The sequence below is a fragment of the Talpa europaea genome (genome assembly GCF_964194135.1).
Source record: "Talpa europaea genome assembly, chromosome: 11".
Taxonomy (NCBI): Eukaryota; Metazoa; Chordata; class Mammalia; order Eulipotyphla; family Talpidae; genus Talpa; species Talpa europaea.
The window spans coordinates 63,782,221-63,809,715 of NC_140078.1; the positions used below are offsets into that span (position 1 = coordinate 63,782,221).

Consider the following 27,495-nt stretch of genomic DNA (forward strand, 5'->3'; position numbering starts at 1 on the left):
TGTAAGGGAAATATTACTATTCTATAAGATACTCACGCCTGATAAAATGGGGTTGAGGATTTTTAATCTAAAAGTGCTTTATATGTATTCAAATTGATGACTTAATTTTTTTTTATAGAGGCATGTTTTATTTATTTATTTGCTTTGTTTTTTGTTTATACATGCACTGGGTACAGTCAGAAGTGCGGGAGGGTGAGAGAATTCACCAGAGCCAGAGCGGGGAGCAGAACAGGCAGAAAGACCGAAGTACACTGCTGAGGGGAGCAGCGGGCGGCAGGAGAGGTCTGCGCGCCATGTGGGACCCTCCTTCGGTGGCCGGGGAGCAGCCGGGGATCGAACCGGCGCCGCAGAGGCCGTGGGCAGCTTTGCAACCCAGCGCTCAACCGCTGCGCCACCGGGGAGGCCCTGATGACTTAATTTTTAAAGCTAGTTAAGATCCTCATCAACAGTATTAAACACCTACATATAATGGTTCATTTTATGATAGTTTGTAGTCAAAGAAAGGCCAACAGGGTTGCAAAGTCACTCAAACATTTAATAATACACTAACTCACAGAGGGAGCAAAAACACCAAAAACCCACCATCTGGTCGTGTTTGGATGCTACATGAGCAAATCTGTTTCAGCTTTTCATAGCCTTCTCCTTCATGTACCATTTTGCCATTCTAAGCAGACCATTCTAGCCAACATTATGTTCTTTCAGAATTGTTAGCAAAGGCGGTTTAAGTTCGATTATGTCATTTTTCAAACATGAATCAAGCAGTCTGCATGTTTCCACACACAGTCCCTTCCAGAAGACAGAACTTGTCTGAAAGAACAATGCATAAGGGCCCTGGTTCCTTAGTATCGATTGCCATCTTGATTTGTTATTTGCCTTCTGGGGAGAAAGATGTGACATCCAAATAAAATGTGCATGGAGTACTTTTCAAGATATAGCTGAACAAAGAACAACCAAAGAAGAAAAATGGAAGACATGGCAGCTGCATTTAATCTTGGTGGAGTGTTTTTAAAGGGCTTTTGTCCGTGACCCTTTATTGAGCATCCCCTTTGAACCAGATGCTGTACTAAATAAATCTTTGGGATTCTCCCACCCTTCTCTCCCATGCTAACAACCCTTTGGCAGGGCTTTCTTGTAGTTCCTAGAATGCAGCAGTCCTTCCGCCTTGGGAGTCTTCAAATCCCTGTTCTCTCCACCTGAATGATCTCCTTTCCACAAGGCTACTTTCTGTTTACCTGTTATGACTCAACCTAAATGTTTCTTTATTAGAGGACACTTTCCTTGATACTCTGTGCTGTCAGATTCCCTTTTCATAACACCTTCAGCTTTTCCTTCAGATCACTTAACAAAATTATAATTGAATACATAGTTTATGATATAATATGTTTTATAGTCTCTGTTAGGTGTACGGTTCAAGAAAGTTCTAGAAAACCAGAGCAGAGTCACTGTGGCTCACCACTAGATTCTCAGCTGCTACACAAGTTCCTATTGCATAAGAGAGCCTCAATAAGTATTTGATGAATGATAAAATTAGAAGGTGAATTAGAATACAGACCATACCCACTATATACTCACAGTTCAGCACTATTTAATTTTTAGCTAGAACCAATGCTATTTTCAGAATTAATCTTTATTTTTACATTAAGCTGTTAATTGCTGAAAAATAAAATAACCCAGAAATTGGACAGGAAGTAGAGAAGTGTTTAGCTGTAAGGTGGTGGGGAGACAATGTAGCTTTCATTAGTTCTATCAGAAATCCAATTACCAGCTTAAAAGCCTTCATTGTTTGGTTTGACAAAAATGAGACTAAAGCTCCTTTCCATGCTGTTCTGTACAAACTTCCAGAAAATCTGAGAATTAATAGTTGGTAAATGGGCCTAGTGATTTCTCGTTATTTGAAATAATAAACCAATAGTTTTTTCTCTAAGTTTTCCTTTTATTGCAAGGTTTATACTATCCATAGTTTCCCTCAATGAATAGTCCAGTAACTACTGCCTTCTGTGAACAAATAGCACTGTGGGAACAAAGGGACAGTAGATATACAAATAGGCAAGATGACACAGGAAATATTTTTAAGACTTTTAAGGTAAAGTCTGATTTGTTTGGCCAGTTATATTCCTGTAAGAGTCAGATTGGAATTTTGTAATAGTCTCTGCCTTGTTCTCTGCATAAAAGTTTATGAATTTTTGGTTGCCAGGGATTTGCTGTTTGTCCCTTGTTAGTTGGAAAATCATACTTTGTTTTGAATACATTTCAATCTTTATATGGCACTGTACCCTACACCATCCACCCAAGCCAAAATTTCCATAATTTCTCTTATGTTGATTGTAGGTTTGAGAATGCAGCATTTTCTTTCAGTTTTTTGTGGCCTACAGAATTTTCTTCCTCTTTTTATGTACAGTCTTAACCTATTGATATGATATTGTTGTGGAAATTGCTTTTTTCTACCTCAGAGGAGTTTGAAATGATATGCTAAATATGTCTCTGGAGTTATTTTACTTATTTTCCCAAATGTTTTCTATTTTGAGAGTTCATTTACTCAATTACTTTATATTGATTTTCTAAATGTTGAAGACATATCAGAAATGGATGGACAGAGAACACCTGAAAACTAAGATTTGTAAGTCCTACTGCAATTTTAATGACTGGAGCATCAGGACACTTAATAACCATTACACTGCTGCTGATGAGTATTTAAGTTTTTAGTTAATGATTCCTTTTCGTTTTCAAGATTAGAACATTAGAATTTAATTAGAAAGCTGCCAGGGGTTGGGTGCACATAAACCTAACACCATTTGCCTTTATAAACATGGATAAAGTTTAAGCTTATATAATAATGATCTTTGAGGGATGATTTATAGAATTTTCTTCGTACTGCTTACATTCATATATGCACACTTTTTTTTCTAAAATATACATTCTAAAACTTGAAACATTTTACTTATAAAAATTAAATATAAAGGAAGTGTTACAAAGAAGAAAATAAAAACTATGCTTGCCACTGAAAGATATTTTACATTTCATTGTAGTTCCCTTTAGTATTTTTTTTTAAAGATTTATTTATTTATACAAGCACTGGGGTACAGGGCAGAGGCGTGGGAGGGTGAGAGAATCCACCAGAGACAGAGCAGGGAGCAGAACAGACAGGAGGACCAAAAGCACTGCTGAGGGGAGCAGCGGGCACGACAGGAGAGGTCTGCTGCGCAATGTGGGAATCTCCCTGGCCAGGAATCAAATAGGTGCCGAGGAAGCTGAGGACAGCTCCACAGCGCTGCACTCAACCTACTGCGCCACCAGGGAGGCCCCTCCCTTTAGTATTTTTGCTATTCATACCTGAGGTGGGTGTTTAACCAACAGGAATTTATTTTCTCACAATTCTGGAGGCTGAAAACTCAAAACAATGACATCAGCAGAATCGGTTTCTTCTGCAGTCTCTCTCCTTGATTTCTATATGGCCATGTCATCCCTGTGTCTTTACATGGTCTTACATGTGTGTCCTAATTTCCTCTTTTTTCCCCTCCAGTTTAATTCAGAAACAAATGTTATCTATCACCATATAAGTTTGATACACTGCATAATGGTTTGATTAACATACATTGTGAAATGATTATGACAATAGGCTCAGCTAATATCCAGCCTTCTGATGCATCTGTTTTGGTCTCTGAGGTGCTTCTAGAATTCTTTCAGTGGTGTCTTATTCTTAAATTGTCATAGTGAGGGGGAACAATGATAGGAGTGACCTGTGTCATCTTGTTGACTTTCTCTGTCATTCAAATATTTTATTTATTGATTTTCTATACTTGATAGTTTTTGGTATTATTTTGGTTTAGCTTCATATCTTGAGCCTCTCCCATGTCATTCTCACGTTGATAAATACAATTTCTTATGACTACTGGAAAATTCAAGTTTTCATTTTTCAGAAATGATAAGATTTACATAGATCTTCACCTGAGTTTCTGAGTTTTTTTAACTTCAGAATAGATTCATAAAGTGAAACTACTTAGTAAAATGGCGTGAGCACTTTTAAGGCTTGTATACATATAGTGAGATTGTTTTTTTGGAATGCTGATACCAATTTAACTCCTGTATGTTACAAAATACACAAGACTTAAAGTAAAATAGGTCATAAAACCAAACCAAAACAAACCCTAGAAATCTGAATATAGAGAGGTTCCAGAAGAGAAGGGTGAGGTGTGAAAAGCAAAGGAAGGGTCGGAGGGTAGGGGGTGCTGGCACTCTGTAGTGGAAGATTACTGGTGTTGTCGTGGTAGGCATGGTGTGATAACATATTTGTAGAGATTTCAAACTATACAACTAAAATATATACAGTGCTGTAAATCAGCGTTACCTCAGTAAAATAATAAATAAACAGAATAGGTCATATAAATAAATAAGAAAAAATGTTCCCATAGTAAATTGAGTTAAAAACATGAACAGAAAATTTAGTAAAATAAAATTTTAAATACCTATATAAACATATATGAATGATATAAAATCTCATTAGAAATGCAAATTATAATAAAATACCATTGTAATTATAAAACTTTTTTCTTTGAATGTATTTGAAGCTAAGATGTTAACACTTGAGAAAGCTGGGTAAAGGTAAAATTATTTCACAATAAAAGTTTTAAAAAAATTTGATTCATACAATGGTTGTAGGTACTTATTTGATTGTATGAGCCAGTATACTCTCAAAAATCTTACTTAAGAACATACCTAACTAGTTCTTCTGTTAAATATTGAAAAAACTAGCATTTGTGAGCAAAATATTTCCAATGAATACTCTCATTTTTTACACAGGTTTCTGAACCTGTTTCCATATGTTCTATACTTCAACTCATTTAATCCTTTCTACAGTCCTAGAAAGTAAACAAATTATCATGCTTGTTTTACAGATGAGAAAACGAAGACTGTAAAATTGAGTAACTCATCCAAAGTTGTACTCTAAAATGTTTTAATTGGTTTCATTTGTAACATGTGTCCATTTGGCAGAAATGGCCTACATTTTGGGAATGAATATTTGTCTATATTTCCAGCTGGATATGCTGTTCCCTTTCCAACAGATGAACCTACAGACATTATTCCACGAAGCTGCCAACTAACGACAGATGTTCCACAAGTCACACAACTGCTAAATATGACTAAACTCCGCCAAACTGAAATAAAATTTGGAGGTCATCCTCTCAGTTCAGCAGAATCAGGTATGTACTCAGGCTCTTAAGTTATATTTATTTGTAAGACCAAATAGGTAGAAAAAACATCTTTGCAGTGTTCTTTAATAGCTTGAGATTAAACATTGAGTCACTTTTACATTGACTTGTGTGAGTGATGACTCATTATTTTAAATTTCTCTTTGGTGACTAAAATATTTTTGGAAATTTTTACATGATAAACCAAAAGATTCTTGATTATTCCCCTCCTTTTCCTTTATGCCTCTAAATCCTACCATCTATATTGCCAAGCATCCCTCAAATGTGTCTCCTATAGTTTGTTGCTGCTTCCATTATTCGAGTCCCCACCATCATTCATATTATCTTCCTGTAATACAGATGTGATCTTTAATTAATGCCTTTGCAATTATCTGAAGACAAAACAAAAAGAACCTTAGGAAACCACCCAAAGCCAACCTCCCCTATCTCAGCCTACTCCAACATTCCATCTCCACACCTTTCTTCTCATTCCCTGGGTGTGATTTTTCTGACCACGCCATTGGTTTTCACATGTTCCTATCTTGGGATTTCTGGGTTCTTGTTTTGTTTTGCTTTGCTTTGCTTTGCTTTGCTTTGCTTTGCTTTGCTTTGCTTTGCTTTGCTTTGCTTTGCTTAAAATTGCTTAAAATTGCTTTCTTGCTTTTTCTGCTTAGAAAAATTCCTAATTCATCCTTCTAGATCAATTCAAATGCTACTTCTTCTATGCAGCCTTCTCTAATTCCATCAAACATTATTCTCTTCTTTCCATGACTTCCTTCCTTTACTCCTTCCTTCCTTTTTTCATTCTTTCTTTCCTCCCTCCCTCCTCTTTACCTCCATTTCTCACAATACTTTATAGTGTAGATTACTGACTAAAGCATGACACTCTCTTGAGCTATACCTTATTCATCTGTGTCCCTGGCATCTAAAACCATTCATGCCATATGCCAGACCAGAGGCTGCAAACTCAAATCACTGCGGAGGCCAGTCAGATAACAAGAATAATGTGGACCGGATGCCTGAATATTTAACATGGAAAAATATTTTCTGCTTCCACAGTGAGCCTAATTGGGAGTGGAGGATGTGGTTAGGTGAGAGTGGTAAAGTATTAAGCATCAAAGAGATTGTTCTCTCTACTATTAAAAGCTGTGCAAATTATATCATAAATGGCAGTTTACTTTCAGCACTTATGAGGGTGCTATAGGAAGTGGTGAAAAATAAATTAGAGATTCATTCTCAGTTTTGAAAGGGTAGCAGCTTCAACCAAATATTACAGTCTCACCAGATCTTTCATTTGTTTTTCAAGAATAGCTAAGTATCCCAATCTTTATGATAAATCTCCCAATTTAAAAATATTGTCTTAAGTCTAAAATTTCTTTAAACACTCGGTAGGCCAAACAAAACATCCAGAGCTGCCAGTTTTTCTAATAGACACCCATAGCTATTGATCAGATGAGCTAATAGTACTTACAACTCAAGAAACCTAAGGTTAGTTAGCTCACTAGTGCTCCAACCTTTATATGTTAGAATTACCTCAGACATTTAAAAATTTAACATGTACATTTTTTCCCAATATCTGTGTTCTATACCCAAAGATCCTGACTTAATTGTCCTGGAATAGAGTTTTCTATCCCTCCCACCCCTCCAGTAATTTTAATGTGCAGCTAGGGCTGAAAACCACTGGATCACTTATCCCCACAAAGGTTGTGTGGTTCGGGTGACATTCATAAATACTGAAGTAATTCGGAGGAAGGTGAAATTCTGGTCATAACAGAGCATTTATGGAGGAAGAGGTATATCTTGAAAGTATTCAATAAATACTTATATAAGTATCTATAATAAGTGAAAGATTTAGAGAAGTGTAAGATGGTACCGAAAACTGAGCAGAGACAGCAGAATGAATGGAGAGTTTACTGAGGGATTACTGAGAGGAATGGTTGGAGTAGGCACAATGACTGTATTGCAGGAATACCAGACAGCGTGCCTTATGTTCCTAAAGCAGAGGAACAATGACTTTTTTTTTTTTTAGAAAATTTGAATTTGACGTCAGAATTCAAGATGAACTTTTAAATCATTTGGCCAGAAATTAAGGGACACAACTAAGATGACTTTGAAGGAGTCTGGGCATAAATGAGAAGTGACTGTGAAAGTGAAAAGCAGTAACCCTAAGTGAAGCTGCAGAGAATAAAAGTGTGGCAGTGACCCTGTGAGAAACTGCAGGGAAATAAGTGTGATTCACAGATAACGCATGGAGAGAGAATGATCCGCATTATAGCAACTGAGTAGAAACAGGAGAAAAGAGATAACCATGATAAAATTAATGAGTTTCAAAAGTGGATTCAGTTTTCCTCCACATTTGTCTGTTCTGTGTGTATCTAAATATTCTTGGTGTATTTTCTTTAACCTCCTATGATGAAATTTCCAAACTTACAGAAAAATAGGGAACCCCCATGTCCCCATCATTTCCACATTACCAACTTAGCATATTTTGATAGCAGTGAAGGCCCAGGTTGTGAGAATATGTATATTTATTATGTGCAATATCTTTGAGAAGCAGGGGAGAAGAGAATATATACAATCCATGTTTGCTAAATTACATGAACGTACATTAAACTTTGTAGTTCTCTTTATAAAAATGTTTCAATGGCTAACTTTGACATTTCTGAACTTTGAAATTCACTATCAATTAATATAATAATTATTGTTTTGTTTAAGATATTTTATTTGAAGGATATAGATAATGAATATGTATAGAAACATAGACTATAGATAAAAAATATTTAAGAGGATGAAAAATATTTCTTACTACCCAGACAACCACTATCAACACCTCGGGTCACAGTTCATTTTTTTTTTTAATTGCTTACATTTTTATTTATTTTTTTGTATATAATTTTTTTTTTATTTTTATATTCCCCATACAATTGCAACCCCCTTGTTTTGACCCCAATCCCTCCCCTCCCCGCCCCCTACTCTCCATAGAGTGTCTCTGGTTCATAGTTGTTTGTTGATTTTGATTTTTACTTTTTTATATTCTTTTTCCTGGTCCCTAATTTAAGTTTTCTAGATTCCTGCTATGAGTGAGACCATCCGGTATTTTTCTTACCACAAAATGAAACGAGTAAGAGTCTTTTCAATAACCAAACACCATATCTGTATCTAATATGCTGTGATAGCAGTAACAGAAGAAATGACTAGTCTGTAAAGTCTGTCATAGAACTCTTTGTGATTATACATGCTCTTTTTTTAAGTCTATATCCAGATATTTTAAGTCTTCATTTAATTTAAAATTCAAGGATACTTATAATGTCTGAGATTAAGGAATGAATATTAATTGCATTGTTAATTCAATACTATAATTAAACAAACTTTGTCACAGTTCATATTTCTCCCAACTTTTAGAATAGGATATTAGTGTATGTTTTGCAAATTACATAAATGGGCTTTCAATGCATTTAATAGTCAACTTGAGGTATAAGTACAGAAAATTAATAATCACCATCTAATAGCATATTTCTTCTGTCCTGTGAATCCTAAATATATTTATATTAATTTGTAGCCACAGGGTTTATGATTACTCCTCTCAAGTAAATCGGAATTGTAGATGTATGGCAGCTAAAATTATGTCAACATACATTGAATTTGGTAGCTCTCTTTCTAAAAATACTTAATTTTGACATTTGTAGGCTTTAAAAAATCACTATAAATGAATATAATAATTATTGTTCTCTGTGTAGGACATTTTATTTGAAAGGTGTAGCTAATGAATAATGTCCAAGGACAGACTTTTTAATCATGGAAATGCCATGAGTTATTTCTTTATTTGAATTATTGTTTTTGTGTCTTAAAAAGAAAAAAAGCAGGCTCCCCATGATGAGATTTGAATTGCATGAGAAAATGCTTTGTGTGTTCTTGTAATTGACTGTACAGAGCTCATGTAAATTGTGATATTTTATTATAAATGCACATATTGAGAAATCCCAGCAAAGCTGCTGCAAAAGGAGATAGCTACTTCCTATGGTTGCTTTCTAGTTTTCAAGCAAAAAAAGAGATCTTGAAACTTCTGTTTTAGCGTGCATTTTGTTGAATATCCTATAATTTGATCAAGAACATTTAATGAAATGAATAAAATAATGTGTTTCAAAAAAGGATATGTAACTACACATTTACACTGTTCACTTTGTCAATTCCCAGTGCACATTAGCTAATGACTGTTAGTCTGCAAAGGACTGTGGGTTCTGATGATATTTTCATTAATGGGACCTAGTTTAATTGAACCAGAGAATCAGATTTGTTTATTGAAGTTGAACATTCAGCTACTAATGACAAGAGGCAGTGGTCCACTAAGCACAAATCAAAACTAGTAATTTACTTAAAAATTAGAAGGCTGTTTTACAGAATGCCCTCCTTCCCACAGCGGCAGTCTTACTTGATTTTTATTTCTTTTTAAACAAGAAGAGACTGACATCCCTATCCCTTAGCACAATCGCAAACAAGTAAATTGAGTAAATTGATGTACCTAGCATAAACCATGAAGTAATCATCTAACTATATTTGGCATTGACCAGATCCTTATTAGAATTTCTTCTTTGGGTTCCACATTATGAAAGCAAGATTCAAATCAAGGAACAAAATATACTCTAAGTAAAACCTAAAAGAAAAAGGAGTTAAATTCTGACTTGAAGGAGAAAAAACAAAACACCTTATTTCTTTTTTATATTTAGACTTTTGGTAAGCCTTGTCTCCAATTGTCAGTTAAAAAGACACCACACTTTCTCGTTCCAGTGTCTTATGATAATTCAAGATTAAATACAACCACCTCTTATATTTGAATTTTATATTCTCTTTCTCCATCTTTATGAAAATGAGGCATTACTGGTCATTTTCCTTCATTAAAGTTTTTTTTAAGTGTGAAAGGAATTCAGTATGGATGTTGATATCACAAGCCATTTGTTGAATGACATTAATTTTTGTGTGATTTTTTTTGCCAAATATTGAAAAAACTTACATATATGAATCACAATATTAAATATGAAGAATACACATAATCAGCTTGATAATTATGCTGTGTTTGTAGGGCTGACTCATGCCAACCTTACATATCCTTTAGATGCCTATTGTGACATTGCTTGTAACAACAAAAACCTGGAGGCAACCAATTTGCTCATAGTAGGGATTTGATTAAATACCCAATACTAAGGTACTATGTATGCGGCTCTGTGGAGGACCATTTGTGATGGTCTGGAAAGGCCTAAAGAGCCATCACATTAAAAAATGGACTCCTATAAGGCTGTTTGTGCATGATCCCCTTGATGTAAATTAAAAAGACACTTACCTACAGATATCTGCATATACACACATTTAAGGAAACACAAGAAATTCAATAATTACCTTTGGGAAGAGGGACTAGTAGAGTCCCCAAAGACCAGATGCCAATTCCCTGTTAAACATATTTATAAGTGGGCCTCCCCGGTGGCACAGCGGTTGAGCACTGGACTGCGAAGCTGCCTGCAGCCACTGCAGCGCTGGTTCGATCCCCGGCCACCAGCGAGGGTCCCACATGGCGAGCCTGCTGCTTCCCCCAGCAGTGCCCCCCAACCCCCGTCTGCCTGTTCTGCTCCCCGCTCTGACTCTGGTGAATTCTCTCACCCTTCCTCGCTTCCGACTGTACCCAGTGCTTGTATAAATAAATAAATCTTAGCAAAAAAAAAATTTATAACTATTTGAACTTTTTCTTCATAGGTCTTATCACATCTATAATCATGAAGCTATTTACAGATTATTTATTTTAATATCAGTCTCCCCCATGAGACTGTGAGCTCCTTGAAAGAGCTAGAGTCCTAACAGTGGCTGACCAAACTAGGTGTCCAAGTACTGCTGAATGAAAGGAGGAATAAAAGAATAAATGATTGAATGAACTATGTAAATTGTTAAGTGCTATGAAAGATAGAGAACAATAAGATACTTTCTAAGCATATATTCCCTAGTAGGCACAGAATTTAGCATGTTATGCACGTTGCTTCATATTAACTAACAAAAATGCCATGACTTAAGTACTGTTTTTAGCCCAGTCTTATGAAGAAGGTAAGTCTTAGAAAAGTACCAAGCTTATTGCTCTGCTAGATCAGACTTGTTAGTATCTTTGGCATTCTTTATAACAACACACATAATAAAATAAAAATTAATCCAGTTCAAAGTCTGGATTCTGGTAGCAGGTTTAATTTTTATTTTATTGTTAGATAATAGATGTAAGTCTTGAGCATGACCCTTCAATGATTAGAGTTGAAAATTCAGCAGGTTTTTTTGGTTGATCTTTGAATACCCTGCAAATTTAAATGACTGTACTAATTAGAACATTGTATCGTGAGACAAAAATTAATGTTTATTTTTCTAAAAGACAATTAGAGAGTAAACCCTCAGGTTTTACAATCTAACTACAAAGGCATGTACCCTTCGGTAAAATAGCAAAATAATTAATGGTAACATCTCTGACCTACACCAAGTTCATTTTCCGCAAACTCAAGAAAATGAAATGCCTAGAGCATGACTTTAATCTTGATTTTTAACCTTATATTATGCATATTGATATCAGCTCTTAAAAGAACTCCTTTTAGAATTCAAAAGGCGTGCTTTTCTTCTTGTAGTTTTCTTTTATTAAGATTTTTCTCATTATAGAAACTTCGTCCCTTCTGCTTTTTTATTTTAGAAATCAAGGGTCTAAATTAATTTTCCCTGTAGGTTTTAATTGGAACCCTATTATAGTAGATACATAGCATGATACAGGTTTATAGAGGTGATTATAACACCATAATTATAAACAGAGAATTGTTGAAGTGAAAGAGACTGTAAGAATGTGTGTTAATTGTACTAACAAGTTTTAAAAGGTCTGTTAATTAAAGAGATACCAATAATGGAGTACTGGTATGCTTTGCTTTGTGAAAAAAAAGTGTACTAAAATTTAGAAAATTTTGACAGTAGAGTTAAGTTTAAATACACAGTGGTAGATTATTAAGGAAATTTGATAGAAGATCATCCTATAAAATACAAAATAATATCTAATTTTTTATGACTTGGGGGATCATATCATATCAAGTTTAGGTGTATCTTTAGTAGCAGTAGACATCCACTGCTAAGCAAGAGCTTCCTCCAAACAATTCAAATTATTTAAGAATTTTATTTTTATTAGTAACTATGAACTAAATAATATGTTCATTTTGTTGAAATTATAGTTAAATTATAGCTGATTAAAATTTTCCTTTTAATCTGGGGTATTAGCCATAATTTTGGTAGAATTTATCCATTGTCTCCCATGCTATCCTGGGTGCATCAGATGGGCCTAACTATAGTACTAAATAAATCATCTTTCTACTGAAAAGAACTTAAATTAATTGAAGGGGATCTGTGTTGTAGACAAAGAATATAGAAAACAACTTCAAGGACACCAAAGATGGTGGAATAGGCAAAATTTGTGACTACCTCCTTTCATGATTGCAACAAATGTACACCTAAGTGTAGAATTATTTACTTAGAAGGGAACCTGAAATCTGAACAAATAGAGCTAACATGACAAAGGATAAAAAGGTAGCGCCCAGGAGAGTAACAGGGATAGAGACTCTCACCTAGTGGAGAAGAAACTCAACTAAGGGCACAACTGGGAAGACATTGCTAAGGTACAGAACATTTCCCAAGGAGGTGGAAGGAATGGGGGTAGGGTTGTGTGTAACGCCCAGCATCCCAACCCTATAGTCAAGCATAGTGGAGATGAGCCTCTGAAACCCTTCAGTACCCACAATTGAAAAGAGAAACAACAGCCTAGGTCACAAAAGATACAACTGATGAGTCCGTAATAGATTATTTCAACTGACCTGGAATTTGGGTGTTGTTTTTTTCTGTTACTGATCCTGACAGACCACTAGTATTGTATTTTCCCAAAATTGATATTTATAAATCAATGGGAAAAAAAAATCCAGATGTACACATAACCACGTCTGCTTGCTAACACTAAGAAAATCACATGTAACCATATAGGCCTCTGATTGTGGTGCCATAGCACTGTTGTGATGAAAGCCTCACTGTTTATATAAATATTGATGTCCTGTCATTGATGACCCTCCACTCTCATCACCCACATTCTGTCAGCTCCCCAGTTTTGTCTTTGTCCTCAATTCACACAAAAAGCCTTCAGGTGTTTTTTTCTTAAAGTGAAATTCTCATCAAAGTTCTTCCCTCCCAACTCATTACATTCAATGGTTCATTTTGCCCAGCAGTGATCAATTGTTCCTACTCTGTGTTGGGCACTGGACTGGGCACCAGCACAAAAGTTGACGAGCAGTCCACTGAGTGTAAATCTACTGAAGTATACGTTATCAGAGCATTCCATAAACACACGTAAAATTGTAATTCTAACAAGTTCTGTGAAGGAAAGGTTATGGGAGTATTTGTACTGGGGAAACTTAGCCCAGTCACAAAGGTCAGGGAAGATGTGTCTGAAGAAGGGAAACAAGAGCTGAAACATAGAGGCCAAGAGGGAAAGGAAGAGCCTTCTGGCTGTGGGGAATAGCGTGTACAAGTGTTCAGTAGGCAGGAAGAACTGAGAAGGCCAGTCTGGTGAGATGGAAGAAAATGAGAGGCTTAAGATAAGAACTGAAGCCAGAATAGCATCTTCATGCACGTGATGCTAAGGCTTTTCTTAATTTTAAGAATTAAGTGGGGGAGGCACTGAAAATTTTGTGTGTGGAAAGGGAATGACTCAAACAAATTTATGTTTGTATAAGACTGTTCAGGCTACATTTTGGAGAAAACAAGGGCCAAAATAGGCAGTAAATCACTTAGACTTTGATATCATCCATGAGAGGGAATGTGGACTGAGTGCTGGTGGGAAAAATGGAGAGAGAGAGAAATATGGAGAGGGTGGGGGATCGAGGATGACCCCTGGATTCTGGTTTTTCAAACTGCATGGATTATGGGGTTACTCATTAGGACAATTTTCGGGTGATGTGTCCTCGAGCCATCTACTCTACAAGGAGTAGAGCTCAGTGTAGAGGACTAGGCTAGAAATGGAAATGCTGTCTTTTCCCCAAAACCTTCAGTCTCCGTTGCCTAGGTATTTAGCATTCTGGGGTTCTTTTCAATGAGTCTAGTCTGCCTTCCATCCAAACTGGTCATTTCCTCACTCTCCTAGTCCTTTACTCGGGTGCATTTTTCTGGGACACCATACAGCTTTTATTCTTGAAATCAGTCACTCAAGGTCCATTCAAGAGGTCACTAATTCTTCATTCTCACTGATCTGCCTTATGGTATAGTTGCCTGTTTGCTTTTACTGTCACCTCTCTCCAGACTTTCTCCGGGGAAGCAATATATCTAATCTATTTGTGTCACAGACAACCTCTAGAAAATGCCCAAGGCAGTGCTTAATCAAGTATGTGTTCAATAGAGTTGAATAGTTTTATTTGTTATGTCCTTAAGGAGAAATATATGCATTTTAGTAGTTTTTCTTTCTTTTTTTTAATTTAGAAAAAACTTGTATCATAGTGGTTCTCAAATGATTTTAAGAATCACTTGGGGAAACTTGTTAAAAATGTAGATTTCTTCCTCCATTCCCAAGATTCTAATTTTACATTTCTAACATTGGACCCCAGTATGTGCATTTTTACCAGTGCCTAGGGGCAAAGGGATTTAGATCATATGACACTTAGACTCACTTTCAGAAATATGGGCAGCATGGTGTTTGCATTTTGCCCACTAACGAACTGTTAATGTCTTCCTTTAACAAAATAGATCAATTCATAAACAGAGGAACGAGTGGTGTGCGGAACAATAGAAGTCAAGATGTTTGTCACATTGCCTTTGGATCCAAAGTTCTTGGACCACCTCCACTCTCTGGCAGAAGGAATAACTTGAGGATGTCCAGTGAGGTAGGAGCAAGGCTTGAAGAGCCAATCTAAGCTTGAATGGCATGGTAAGCAAACAGATTTTTTCCCCATGGAGAGGAAAAAGAGACACTGTATGCCGAAGGCAAAAGAACTGAATAAATTTGGAACAGAAAATCTATATTTTAAAAGACCTCAAAATTGTTTCCTTTTTGTCATATCAACATAATTAACATTTTTGAGTACTCTTTTCATTAAATATGTTCACAAAACTTAAAAGCAAATATAGATGAGCAAATTTTGTGGGCTCCTTCAAAAAGGAGTTGGATCATCTCCAGATACCTTACAATGAACAGATTCTCAAATGTTATATTTTTATTTTTAATTTCTCCTGAATTTCTGACATACACAGTGATTTTTCAGTACAACTCCTACCTGCTAAAGATGAAATATAGCAAATAAGCACATTCAATTTATGTGTCTAGAAGACTTGCTAGTCTTCTATTTTATCTCACAATTTCTCCTTCCTTTTTCTAATTTTCTACCATAATTGCCCTCTCCACCAACTTTTTTACCTTCTGTTTTTTTTTCCCCACTCATTTGTCCAAATATTGTTTCTTCCATGTATAGTCTGTGGGAAATAAATGTAATTCCTATATTTTAAAATGTATGTATTAATTCCTTTTCCTTATAGACAATAAAATCTGTTGGGTCTAAAAATAACCGATCTTGCCAGCAGTCCACTGCACAAAAGTGTGAAAACAGTGCAGAGATGTCAACCTTGCTGTCTGAGTCTGAGGAACAAGGAGATAAAGAAAATATTCGCCAAATAAAGCAGACTGTACCTGTTCATGGTAAGAAAGAATCCTGCATAAGGATCGGTAGCTAGTGAGAGTAGCGAGAAATGTTCTTAAGATAAATCCAAAATTATGTATCTATTTAAAAATGAAAAGACTGCTAAATATTAAAATATATTTAGAATTTTCATATGTATGTTATCTCCTAGAACCTGTCATTGTATTTATTTATTTCAAATTGCTATAGAAGCCTGTGTTTTTATATACTTTATGATGACAAGTAAAGAAATAACCTAATGGCTATTTTATAGATTTAATATTTATATTCCAAAATGGTATTTTGGAAACTCATTTTAGGTTTTTTTTTTAATAATTTTATCTTTTAATTAATCTCTTCCATTTGTAAAGTGCTCCTTATTTTCTCTCACTGAAAATAAAGATATTTACATTTTATTATTATATTATAAAGCAACCCTGTTGGTTAAAAAATACTTTTGTCCCATTTTGTATCAGTAGATTGAGAGTACAAGGTTAACTAGCAACAGAGAGGTAAAGTGATGTACCACTTGTAATCATTGGAAAGAATTGAGGCCAGAATCCAAGATTTACTACTCCCTGTCAGTTTTTCCCCTCTCACTGGTCTGATTTTTGTGAGAGAGTTGGCAAGGTGTGGGGAGGGTATTTGAGTTCATTTTCTTGAATTCAGAAATTAATGATCACTGTTACAGACTATATCTCCCATGGAGTATTAAACTGAGATGAGAAAATAAATAACAGCTCTATTACTATGAGACTTTGAACAAGTTTCTCAAATCCTGTCTGTGAGCCTCATTTTCTCATCTGTAAAATGGAAATATAATTATTACTGGCACTAGTATGAGTAAAACATAACAGCCATCTCAAAGTGTCATTATGAAGGTTCAGTAAAATAAACCAGTACAACGTATCATACTGTGCCAAGAAATTAAGCATTCAGTAAATGTTAAACGCTACTCTGATGATGATGATGATGATGATGATGATGATGGTTTAAATTATACTTACGGTTCTTCTCCAGGTTTGCTTTCAGTTCAATAGGATTCTTTTGGAAACTGCTCTCTACGTTCTCAGTGAAACATTTTTAACTATACTTACTCTTCCAGAGAAAGAAATATTGTTTTATATTGACTGTCAATTCTATTTTTTTATGTTTTAAGATAGCCTGTTGCATGATTAACATTAATCAAATTGCTTGTAACTCTCTCTAAGGTTATTTACATTAATAAAATGTACTGGTAAGTTTTGAAAGTCTGATAGACTCCTAATATTAGAATAGGGATAAACATACTTCCTAAGAAGGAATAAATTGTGTCTTTGATACAGCTTTACTTTATGTCAGGATGGCACATGAACATTCTCATTATAGCTATAATTGTATTTACTGAGTTATTTCAAACCATATAGTACTTTCTGTTCTGGCTTTTTGTTCTTTAATATGAAAATGTACCAGCCAATCTGCATCCACATCCCCCTCAAGAACCATCAGCAGATAAGAATAACAACAGGAGAAGATTACGGTTAAAAAGCACCAGCAGAGAAAGGACAGAGACACCCAGCGGTATGGCACTAATTCAATACTATCTTATATCTGTATATTATTCAGAGCAATGGGATCTCTCTCTGTAGGTTATAAATTTCAAAGGATTATGAGCCAATTCATTTAAAATATAAATGTCTGTTCTACAGGGATTATGGAAATCAAATTTTCTGCAAAAGAATTGCTCTAAAGCCCTAACAGAGATTTGCCAGATTAAATAGAGAGCACAGAAATAAAGGACTTCCTATTTTTACTTGCAAAGACTGAAAAAGTTCAATTATTGTGTTTTTTTTTTTTTTTTAAAGAGCCAAATTTGATAGCGGAAGTTCCTGCCTACAGACTTCACTAAAATTGAACTTACCTCATAAGTTTCTATGTTTCATTATGTCTCTGCTTTTTAAATTGGGCCCTTTTCAATCTGTTTTTTTTTTTACATTTGCTTTCTCTCCCTTTGGACTCCTGGCCACCTGCTCTAATGTAGGTTGAAATTTAAACTCTTTGCAATCAGTTAAGCTTTAAACAAATGTAGATGTCTATTATAGATACTTATTTAAATATTGGATTTGGGATAAATCTGCATAGATTTGTATATACCTACATTGTTAGTCTATCCTGAATCAAGCCCAGAGTACATCATGTACATATCTGTTAGCATAATTTCTCCAAAATGTAGGGCTCTTGGATAGGTTGAAAGTCAGCTTACTGAGTTTCATGTTATTTTTATAAAATAGTAAATAGAGAAGTTCATTCTGTAGTATAACTGTGTCTATTTTCTTTAGATGCTAAAGGAAAAAGCTTGGCTTCAAAGAATCAGGTTTAGTAAGAATTGGAATTTAAAGAAAACACTCCATTGTAGGTGCTTGGAACCAAAGAAAAAATATAAGACTCTTTAAAAATTATATGGGTTTTATAATTCCTTTTATCACACAGTATAAACCTTAAATCTAAACTATCCCCATGAAAATATCAAGGAATTTAAGATGAATCTCTAAAAAAATGCATCTTAAACATAATACTGAAAATTATATTGTCATTTATATGTGTGTGTGTGTGTGTGTGTGTGTAAGCTGTATTATCACCTCTAACATACAGGGAAGTTTACCAAATTAATACCATTCTTCACAAATTAATTTTTATAATTATCAAAACAAGTAATATAGTGGAAAACATTTATTCTAATAAAGGCAGTTCTTCAGGACATAACAGGAATGAAGATAAAGCAACAACTGCCCTCACCACTGTGTTGCAACAAAGAGCAGAGACGTTGAACCCTAGCATTCCAGCACCCCGGTCTCCTGATCAAGCAGGTTGGCATCTTTATTATACCATAATTGCTAATAACGGATATAAATATGTTAAAATATCTCAAACCCAGTAAGTGAATAGTTACCATCCAGTCATTTGCTAATCTATCACTTTTTGTAAATCTCCTTTCAATTTTGATTTTTATGTCAAATTTTAACGGATGAAAGAGTGTTCTTACTTTCAGATTTTATGACATTGGTTTTCCTACTCTGCAAAAAGTTTAAAACTTCGAAGTTTTCACATGATAATGTCCCCCTCCCCAATATCTACTGTTGCGTTTCTCCAGTATTCTTTATAATGGAGATGGCTGGAGTGTAGGACATCAAGCCCAGCATCATATCTTGCCTAGCAGGTGTGTGGTACTTTCAAAACAGCAAATTGTTTTTGAGCAAGGGAAAAAGGAAAATAAATGAAAATTGTTTGTAGTTTGTCAGTCTTATTTATGCAATGTTGAAACCTTCATTAAAATGTTAGGCGCAATTAGTGTCTCTAGCATAAATCTGACTGTGTAGAAAAACTAATTAGATGTTTAGGTGATCATTCTTGCATTTATCTTGTTTGCTGCAATATTGTGATTACACAGTAATTTACATATTTTCCTAAGAAAACACACCAAATTATTCATTACAATTGATATGAAAATACTTGAGGTAGAACTATAAATTCAAAAAAAGCATGTGAATGTGAGATAGAGTTTGTTTAGTTTCTTTCACCTTGACTTTTTGACAGTTAATAATATGTTTGGCAATAGGTCATACAAGTTGTGTAGTTGCATAATGAAGATTCCCAGTAACTTTTTCTTCAAAATCTGCATGCCCATATACATAATGCAACACATTAGTTTTTATCTTTTCTAATATTTATGAAAGCACTTACCATATTTGCTAAGCACCTGCTATGTGCTTAGCACCACAGGGGTTACTGTCCAAAAGAGGACAGCCCAATGAATCTATTCATTTCCCCTGCCCTCAACAATACTGTCTCAGGAACCTCCACATCCTCTGTGAAGGTTGTCAGATGAAATAGACTCAGTGTACCATTGACATTATGGGCATACCTATATAATCTGATCCTAAAAATATGAAAACTTTGTCCCTAAGGATTTCTTTAAAAGTATACATTTATTATTCTTTTTGTCAGCAAATTATAGTCTATGATTGTCCTAGGTTAAGAAACAGGTAAATTATGATAAATAAAATTTCATTTGTACATCAATGTTATTGTCGTTGAAGGTGCTTTTGTGTTGCTTTTGCTTTGGTAATGTAGCCTTTAGAGTTCCAAATTAGGTACCTTTTTCTTTTCTTGTGATGATAAATATAATCAGATACAATAGTCCAGCATAAAATGACTGCATCCACATCATGGTCCTACAGAACACAGATTCTTGTAAGACATTTACATTAACATATTTGAGCAAGTGAAAGTAAATTTCAAGAAAAATATCGATAAACTAAGTTGAGAAAATGCTAAACTTTTTCTTACTGTCATTTTAAAGAAGAAAGTGAGCCTACTTTTAATGATATTGATTATAAAGATTTGTGCTTTCTTATTTGCCTGGATCAGAGTTATAAAATCTCTCTCAGTGTTGAATAGAAGATTAACATTGTTGAAAGTTTTGACAAATGTATCTCAGTGATAGCATATGCTATTTTTAAAGAAAACAATTAATGCTGTGCAAAACAATCTTTTTATATCAAATCATTCTCTTCTAAAATTAAGCATAAAATCTTTTTCACCAGATCAATGAATTCACCAGTCACATTAACAAGTATTTCTGTGGATTTACTGTTACTTGAAAAGTCTACTCAGTTTAGTCTGTGAATTATCCTGTTTCAGTCAGGATAGGAGAGAAAAAGGAGAGAAAAAGACTCAACCTTTTCATGGTTTCCTCTCCTCCATGACTGGTAATTTGAACAATGCCCAGATAATTTGTTTGAAGAAACTTGTTAAGGACTCCATCTTCCTGTAGTTAAAAGAAGATATTAATACATCAACCCCTTTAAAATTTTGAAGATTTTCCCCTTCTGAAATGTCAAATTAATGAGGCTGTGCTATAAGGAACTTGCTGCAAAACAGGTGATAATTATTTCAGACTTGAATTTCCTGGCCAGTGTTACAACTCAGATGCAGAAGTGCAAATGACTTGCCCGTAGCTATAGACACTGATTTATGAGTTAAATATTTGGCAGCCTACAAGATGGTGGATAAATTGCCTTCCTTGGCTTTTACATTATTTGATAAATCTCTAGTTCAACAAGAAATTTTAACCTAACTACATGCCTAAAATAACATTTACAGAACACTGCTCTAATTTTTGTCATCTCTTCCAAATGTCAGATGAGTGGATATTTCCTGCAAATGATGACCACATTCCCCATTTGGCATCCAGCAGACAGTCTTTACTTCTGGATGATGATTCCCACCAAATTTCACACCTGTGGCTAGAAGCCAGCCAGGAAAGTGAACATGACCTTCAGAGAGAAGACACCCAGATTGTTCCCAAGGACATTTTCACTTTTTCATCAAGACCACGATCAGCACCTCGTGGAAAGACACAGAATATGTCCCCAGAAGGCTGTCCATTTATTTTGGATCTGAATGAAGATACCAGTATAACAAGAAGAGACACCCAATTGGAGAAAGATCTTTATGGCAGTGACAGCAGCGAAGAGGTACACTGCTTGATGAGTGAAGTAGCTTTAAAGCAGAGTTGTTCTATTAACTCCAATAAGCACTAAAACTAGTTGAAATGAAAGAGGGGAAATCAACTGCTATTTATAAAAATGCAGCAGATTGCAGTGTCAGTCAACAGTTGCTTCAGGTTGTTATGGTAACTCTAAATTGCTGCCTTCTTTTATTAACAGTCAGCCAATTTCATTTTTAATTATGGAAACTCGTTTTTGGTTTGGTTTGTTTTTCATTTTAATCTTTGTCTCACAGAATGAGAACTAATATACAGTTTAGTTATAAGAGAGCAAGACGAGTAAAGCATTGAGACCACATTGTTCTAGATCTCTGGGGAAATTGTATTGCAGTTGCTAAGCATTCTGAATTGACGGTTTTCTGGCTCCCTTACTCCCCTGCCATCTTTTCACCTTAGACCTATTAGGACTCATTATTTTCCATATGGTCCCAGAATTTCAAGCCTTGTGCCAATTAAAGTTTAGATAATGATCATGGCTTAGTGCCGGGACTCGCCTTACAGTAGGTTTTTTGTTTACAGTTTTTTAGAATGAAAATGTGTCTTATAAATTAATAAATTCATAAAAAGTTTAGGAAAACTTATTTAAATCAAACTGAATATATTCTGAAACATTTGTTTTAAACAATACATTAGGGTAACTCTTTTTTGCCCAATGAAATGAATTTTTGAGATGGGTATTCAGATTTTCTAGGAAAAATAATTACTTTAAAGGCAGATTACAGTCTAGTTATGGTTTAACAGAATTATACAAATCATTTCCATGTAGAAATTTTAGAAATAATTAGAAAAACATTTTGTGTATGCTTACAAACCTTTTTTTTAATAACTATCACTGATCAATTTTTATCCCCCTTGGATAGTGGGATGTAGATTAAGTCCATAGCATCTACCTTCAGAGCCAGTGAGAATATGGTGATTTTATTCAGGCAGTAATTGTGGTTTTTTACAAATTCAAAGAAATTTCTTCCCTAAAGTATCTGGAGAGATCTTTTTTTCATAGTAACCTTGTTTCTGAGTGTGATGGTACTATTAGACATACCAAACATAAACCTACTACTAACCTCTTTATGATGCCAGCATTTTAAATTTTGCTGTGGACATCTTTGTTCACTCTGAGTAACATTAATATTTGTCTTCAACACGTAGTATTGTTCCCATCCCAGTTGTCAATTATTCTACAGTATTAATTGGCTCATATGATAAACTAATTCCTATCTTTTTGTTAATGGGACAAAAAGATCCCCTTCCCGTGCACACAGTGCTATCTCTCTTACCTAAGCCAAATGAAGTACTATATTGGTGGAAATTTTATAACAGGAAGGAAGTGGTAGGTCTCTGAAAAACTGTGAGGGAAATATTATGGAGAAACTGTCCTTTGAATAACCAGACATGAAAAACGTACCTCTTTCATCTGTGTGAAGGATAAGCCTTGACAGGAAGCAATAGAGTTTCATGAGAAAATGAAGTCTAGATTCTGAATGTTTCATTTGTTATCACTCTATGTGCTCCTCGCTACTCTGTGTGCTTTTTGCTACTAGCTACTCTATTTCTGACATCCTTCAACAATTATGATGCAGACATATACTTATTACCACCTATATGAAATTCAAAATAAATTTATCATCCATTAGCCAGTTCTCGCTAGCATAGCTATCTGATCGCCCCTGTGAGACGACCAGCAGAATGACCAGTAGCATGTGGCTGAGTCTCTTATGACACCATCTCTTTGCTAATACCTGCCCTGGGCAACTTTTAATCAGAGAGACAGCCAGAAAGAAGGGCAGATGCAAGTTTGGGAATTTACTGTTAGAAACAATAATGAGATACATACGAAAATATAAAACTATAACCAATAAAAATGCCAGACTATCCTTAAACAAGTTATAGAATTTTTAGTCAAATTATAGATTTTTTTAGTTATCTCTTCCTTATCAAATTGAGTTTTGCTTTTGCTTTTTTGTGGGGTTTTTTCATTAATTCTTTTTCAGTAAAATTATTTCTCCTGCTTATTGTTTTAGTCCGTAGGAAATAAGATTGCATGTGTAAAATATTTCTTTGCATATAGTCTTTGAAGAAAAATAAGTTTAGTTGATTTAGATGTCCTTATATATTAGTCACATTATTTTAGAATGCTATAGCCTTAGAATAACATAGTTTAAGGAAAACATAATATCATGTTATAAGTAATGATGGACAAATGAGTAGTAATTACATTTTTTATTATGCTTGAAGTTTATAACTTGTAGTTAAAAGTCTTTATCTGATATTACACCACTGAGTATTTTTAAATGGAAATAAAGCATATGCAATAGCGTATAAACTAGGCAAAATCAAATCACATTGTTATGATAAAAGAATAGTGCATGTATAATAGTAAAGGCTAATTAAAATAAGCTTTCAGCGATACATTGTAATTTAAGTTGCTAATAATTAATTCACATCTGAGATCTTCATTTGTGTGAAAGCCTCAAAAGTATGAATTGTTTTATACATGTTCTTGTCTTAATCTTTATTTTACTATATATTTTATTTTATTACCCAGGCAGTCATATATACTAATATTGCCTGATAATTAATTTATAATTCTTATTTGAAAAGCATTCTATGGCAATATATTTTGTGGTGAGCTGTAAAAATCAATGCTACCATGTAAAATGAATTATCTTAGGAAAGCAATTAAAACAGTGCCTTTCACACTATTGCAGCATCAGAAAAAAATACGCATGTTAATATCAACTTTATTTTGCACTTTATGCTATTATTCTCAACATGTTTTCCAGAATATATACCTGGTTTGCAACTTAAAATAGTTACCTTTACATTAATTTTCTTACTCCTTAGTTTAATTTTTCATCTAGAAACACTGTCATTTTTTCCCCCTAAACTCTGGCACTGTATAACATACAGAAGCAGATATTTGCAAGTCCAGGTAATTTGTCTTGCATAACAGCCCAAATTGGAACATTTGAGCCAAAAAATTATCCATACTTGGACATAAATTATGTGAACTGACTACCCGGTGTGTTCAAAATAGCTAGGAAGCGTCCTGATCTTCTCTCCATCTAACTCTGGAGGACTGCAAAGGACACGTTTACAAAGAACAGATTAAAAGGACTATCCGTTTTCATCCTCCCTCTAAGCTTTCCCACCATTGTTGCTTTTGAGATTTTTTTTTTAACTCAGTAATTAAGCTATTTCACTTCATTTTTTTCCTGGTAGCATATATTCATGGGTTATACACCAAACCTCTCACCGTTACATATGACTAATGATTTTGAATTACTTTCTCTAGCACACTTACATATAGAAAATAGAAAGGATATTTCCTCAATATGAAGCTGTTTATATGTCTGTATTTAAAATGTTTAAATGTCAATTTATGCATTAGAAAAAAATGGAAGGACTCTACATTGAAAATATTATCTTCCATTTTTATTCCTGTATATTGTAATTACACTAAACCTACCAGGGAAATTTAATATTTATTCCGAGTAAGTAATTCTTTTAGTTGGTTGACATCTGTGTGTCTTTATTATTATTATTTGAATTTCTGCTCTCTGAAAAAGTCACAGGCCCCTTGCTTCCTGTGATTTGGCTTTTTGTAGCTATAGGCAAGTAACGAAAATGTAAAACGCTTGTCTGCTGAGAAGAACATTCTATCACTTTTGCTAATAGATAAGCATCTTGCAGATAAATATTTGGTTGTGGATAACAGTTTTCATAAGAAATATTTAAAGTGTTGTCAGTTTTAAAAGCTCGAAAGCTAAGTTATAGAAAAATATCTTTTAGGCTTGGATAATTAGAGGAATGTCATCATTTTTCCCCAAATATTCACATGATGATATTTGCCCACCCCACACAGTCCCAGTAACTGCTGCTATGATTTGTCTGTGAAGCATCATTGACTACAGGTAAAGATATTTACAAAAATAATGTTCCCTACTCCTTAATATGCTCCTTTTATTAGCATGCTGCCAGTTAGTTACTTATTAGAAACAGTCATATCTCCCTCTCATTTTATTATTTTATAAACTTTTAAAATGCATTATAAGCCACCATTATCAATCTTGGCCACCCAGAGAGCATTGTATTTTAATAGTTTCCTATAAATTTCATGAGGAAGAAGTAGAAGTATTCTTGAGGATAGTTCTTAGTGAAGAAATTTACATTATATTTGAATGGTCCATCTTGTTATCAAAGAAGGAATCATCTTTTCATTCTATTATGACCAACATCTTTAACTATTTATGCAAATAACTTTTTTAGTTGTCAACAAATTTACCAATATCATTTCTATTTTCCAATGGTGCTGTTGTTCACCTAAAAAAATGCTGTCAGTTTCTACATTTAGTTACTAAAACACTGGATAAAAATTCCTGCTGACTCGATCTCAATTACAAATTCAAACTGCCATCAAAAATGTGTTTAGAATATTGCAGATGTGTTTTGTTACAGAACTTTTAATAATGTTGTATAAGATCTTTTTCACAGTGAATTGAATTTAAAAATCAATTGAAATATAAATGAATATGATCATGCACTCTTTCAAAGACTAAAACAGAGTTATATCCTAACTCACTCAACATTAAAGTTGGGGTACAAAGAGCCCGGGTCCCATCTGCTCCAAGTAGGTGGCCCTCAAGAGTCATTAAAATTTTCTTTTTAAAATTACAGCTCAGCAAGAGCATTCCATTTTGTGCATCAAGAAATTATTGTCCAAATGCCCATCTGCATGTCCTTTTAAGAAATGTAGTTCAACAGAGGAAGTGCTGGCTCCTTGGGGAAATCATTCTCATCTTCAGTGTACATATGCTGTGCTACAGTTAATCAGGCAAACTCTATTGATGTTCCTGGCACTGGGGCGTGATTGAATATTTAACAAACAAATGTTTCTGAGCCCAGAAGACAAATGGTTCAAGAGATTTGGGACTTTTTAAAATATATATATTACTTTTAAATCAAAAGCATTTTGTATTTGTTCTTCTGAGAAACAGATGAACAGATGATTGGAATGTGAAATTAGCATGACAGTTTCTGTACTATTCCGACAAATTAATTCAATTGCTGTACAGGTTTTCAGTAGCGAAATACTAAACCAAAGAGGGAGAAGTGGTTGTGGTTCAATTATATCATAGTAAGCTAACTTCTTATGCATATAACAAATGCATATGTTATATATAAAAAATTAACCTAAAAGCATTTGAGCCCAGTTGAGTTACACCTGTGAAACCAGTAAATGTCATCCATATTTGTATCATCTATTTTAGTAAGGTAAAAGTGTTACTAACAAAAAGAATAGGGTTTTGCCAGTATACCATTCCTAGTAAATACTGTACCATTTTTTATTCTCCATTTATTTCCTCTCTGAAAAAGAAGCTGACCCAACTTAAATCAAAATATTACTCTCATGTCATCTTGCCTGTCTCATCATTTTTCCTTGTTTCCCTTGTAGGATCTGGGATAAATTGGAATTAGTGATTTTGGGATAGGCAGAGTAGACAAGCCTTTTATACCTGATGCAGATTTTCTAGCTATTTGTCCTTTCCATATATTTAAAATAGCATAGAAACATATTATCATGAAATGCACTATAACCAAGTGATTACTGACCAGGGAACACAATTAAATCTGTCCACTTTCTTGGTCCATCTCCAAAACAGGGTATATCTTTGGACAAAAGAATAGTATTATGAAACTTCTTAAATGACAATTGCTGCTTTCTGTCTTATCAAATTATTACTTTTGTAGGTTTCTGTCCATGTTCTTTATGCCTTTAAAACTTTATGTCTTTTAAGAACGCTGTCTGCATTCTTCTTAACTGTGCCTCAAAAATGCTTTACACATAGCAGGAGCTTAGTAAATATTTGTTGAACTAATATTTATTACAAAATCTCTTAGTTTCTGCCTAGGTCATATACAAAATGGAATCCTAGAGTGATCCAGAGATTCTGGCCCAAAGAATCACAATCATAACTTTTCTACTAAACCAGCCTATTTTTAGAGCCAGTCTGTTTTAAATCCACAGTACACATCTTTATTTTTAATTATGAAAATATGA

The 27,495-nt window shown here is 34.3% G+C and overlaps 1 protein-coding gene across 6 annotated transcripts in view; it reads left to right on the forward strand.

The window, feature by feature from the left end:
- CFAP20DC (CFAP20 domain containing) overlaps positions 1-27,495 on the forward strand; it is a gene marked incomplete at both ends in the record, with an annotated part of 188,525 nt that overhangs the window by 82,676 nt on the left and 78,354 nt on the right. For 2 of the 6 annotated variants that reach the window (XM_084248260.1, XM_084248261.1), the window contains 6 exons: positions 5,034-5,198; positions 14,964-15,100; positions 15,750-15,909; positions 17,342-17,449; positions 18,613-18,735; positions 21,071-21,405. In XM_084248260.1, the coding sequence (XP_084104386.1) occupies positions 5,034-5,198; positions 14,964-15,100; positions 15,750-15,909; positions 17,342-17,449; positions 18,613-18,735; positions 21,071-21,405 (1,028 nt within the window). Of the gene's footprint in view, positions 1-5,033; positions 5,199-14,963; positions 15,101-15,749; positions 15,937-17,341; positions 17,450-18,612; positions 18,736-21,070; positions 21,406-27,495 lie in introns of all 6 variants that reach the window. The other 4 variants (XM_084248259.1, XM_084248264.1, XM_084248262.1 and 1 more) reach the window with 4 other exon arrangements.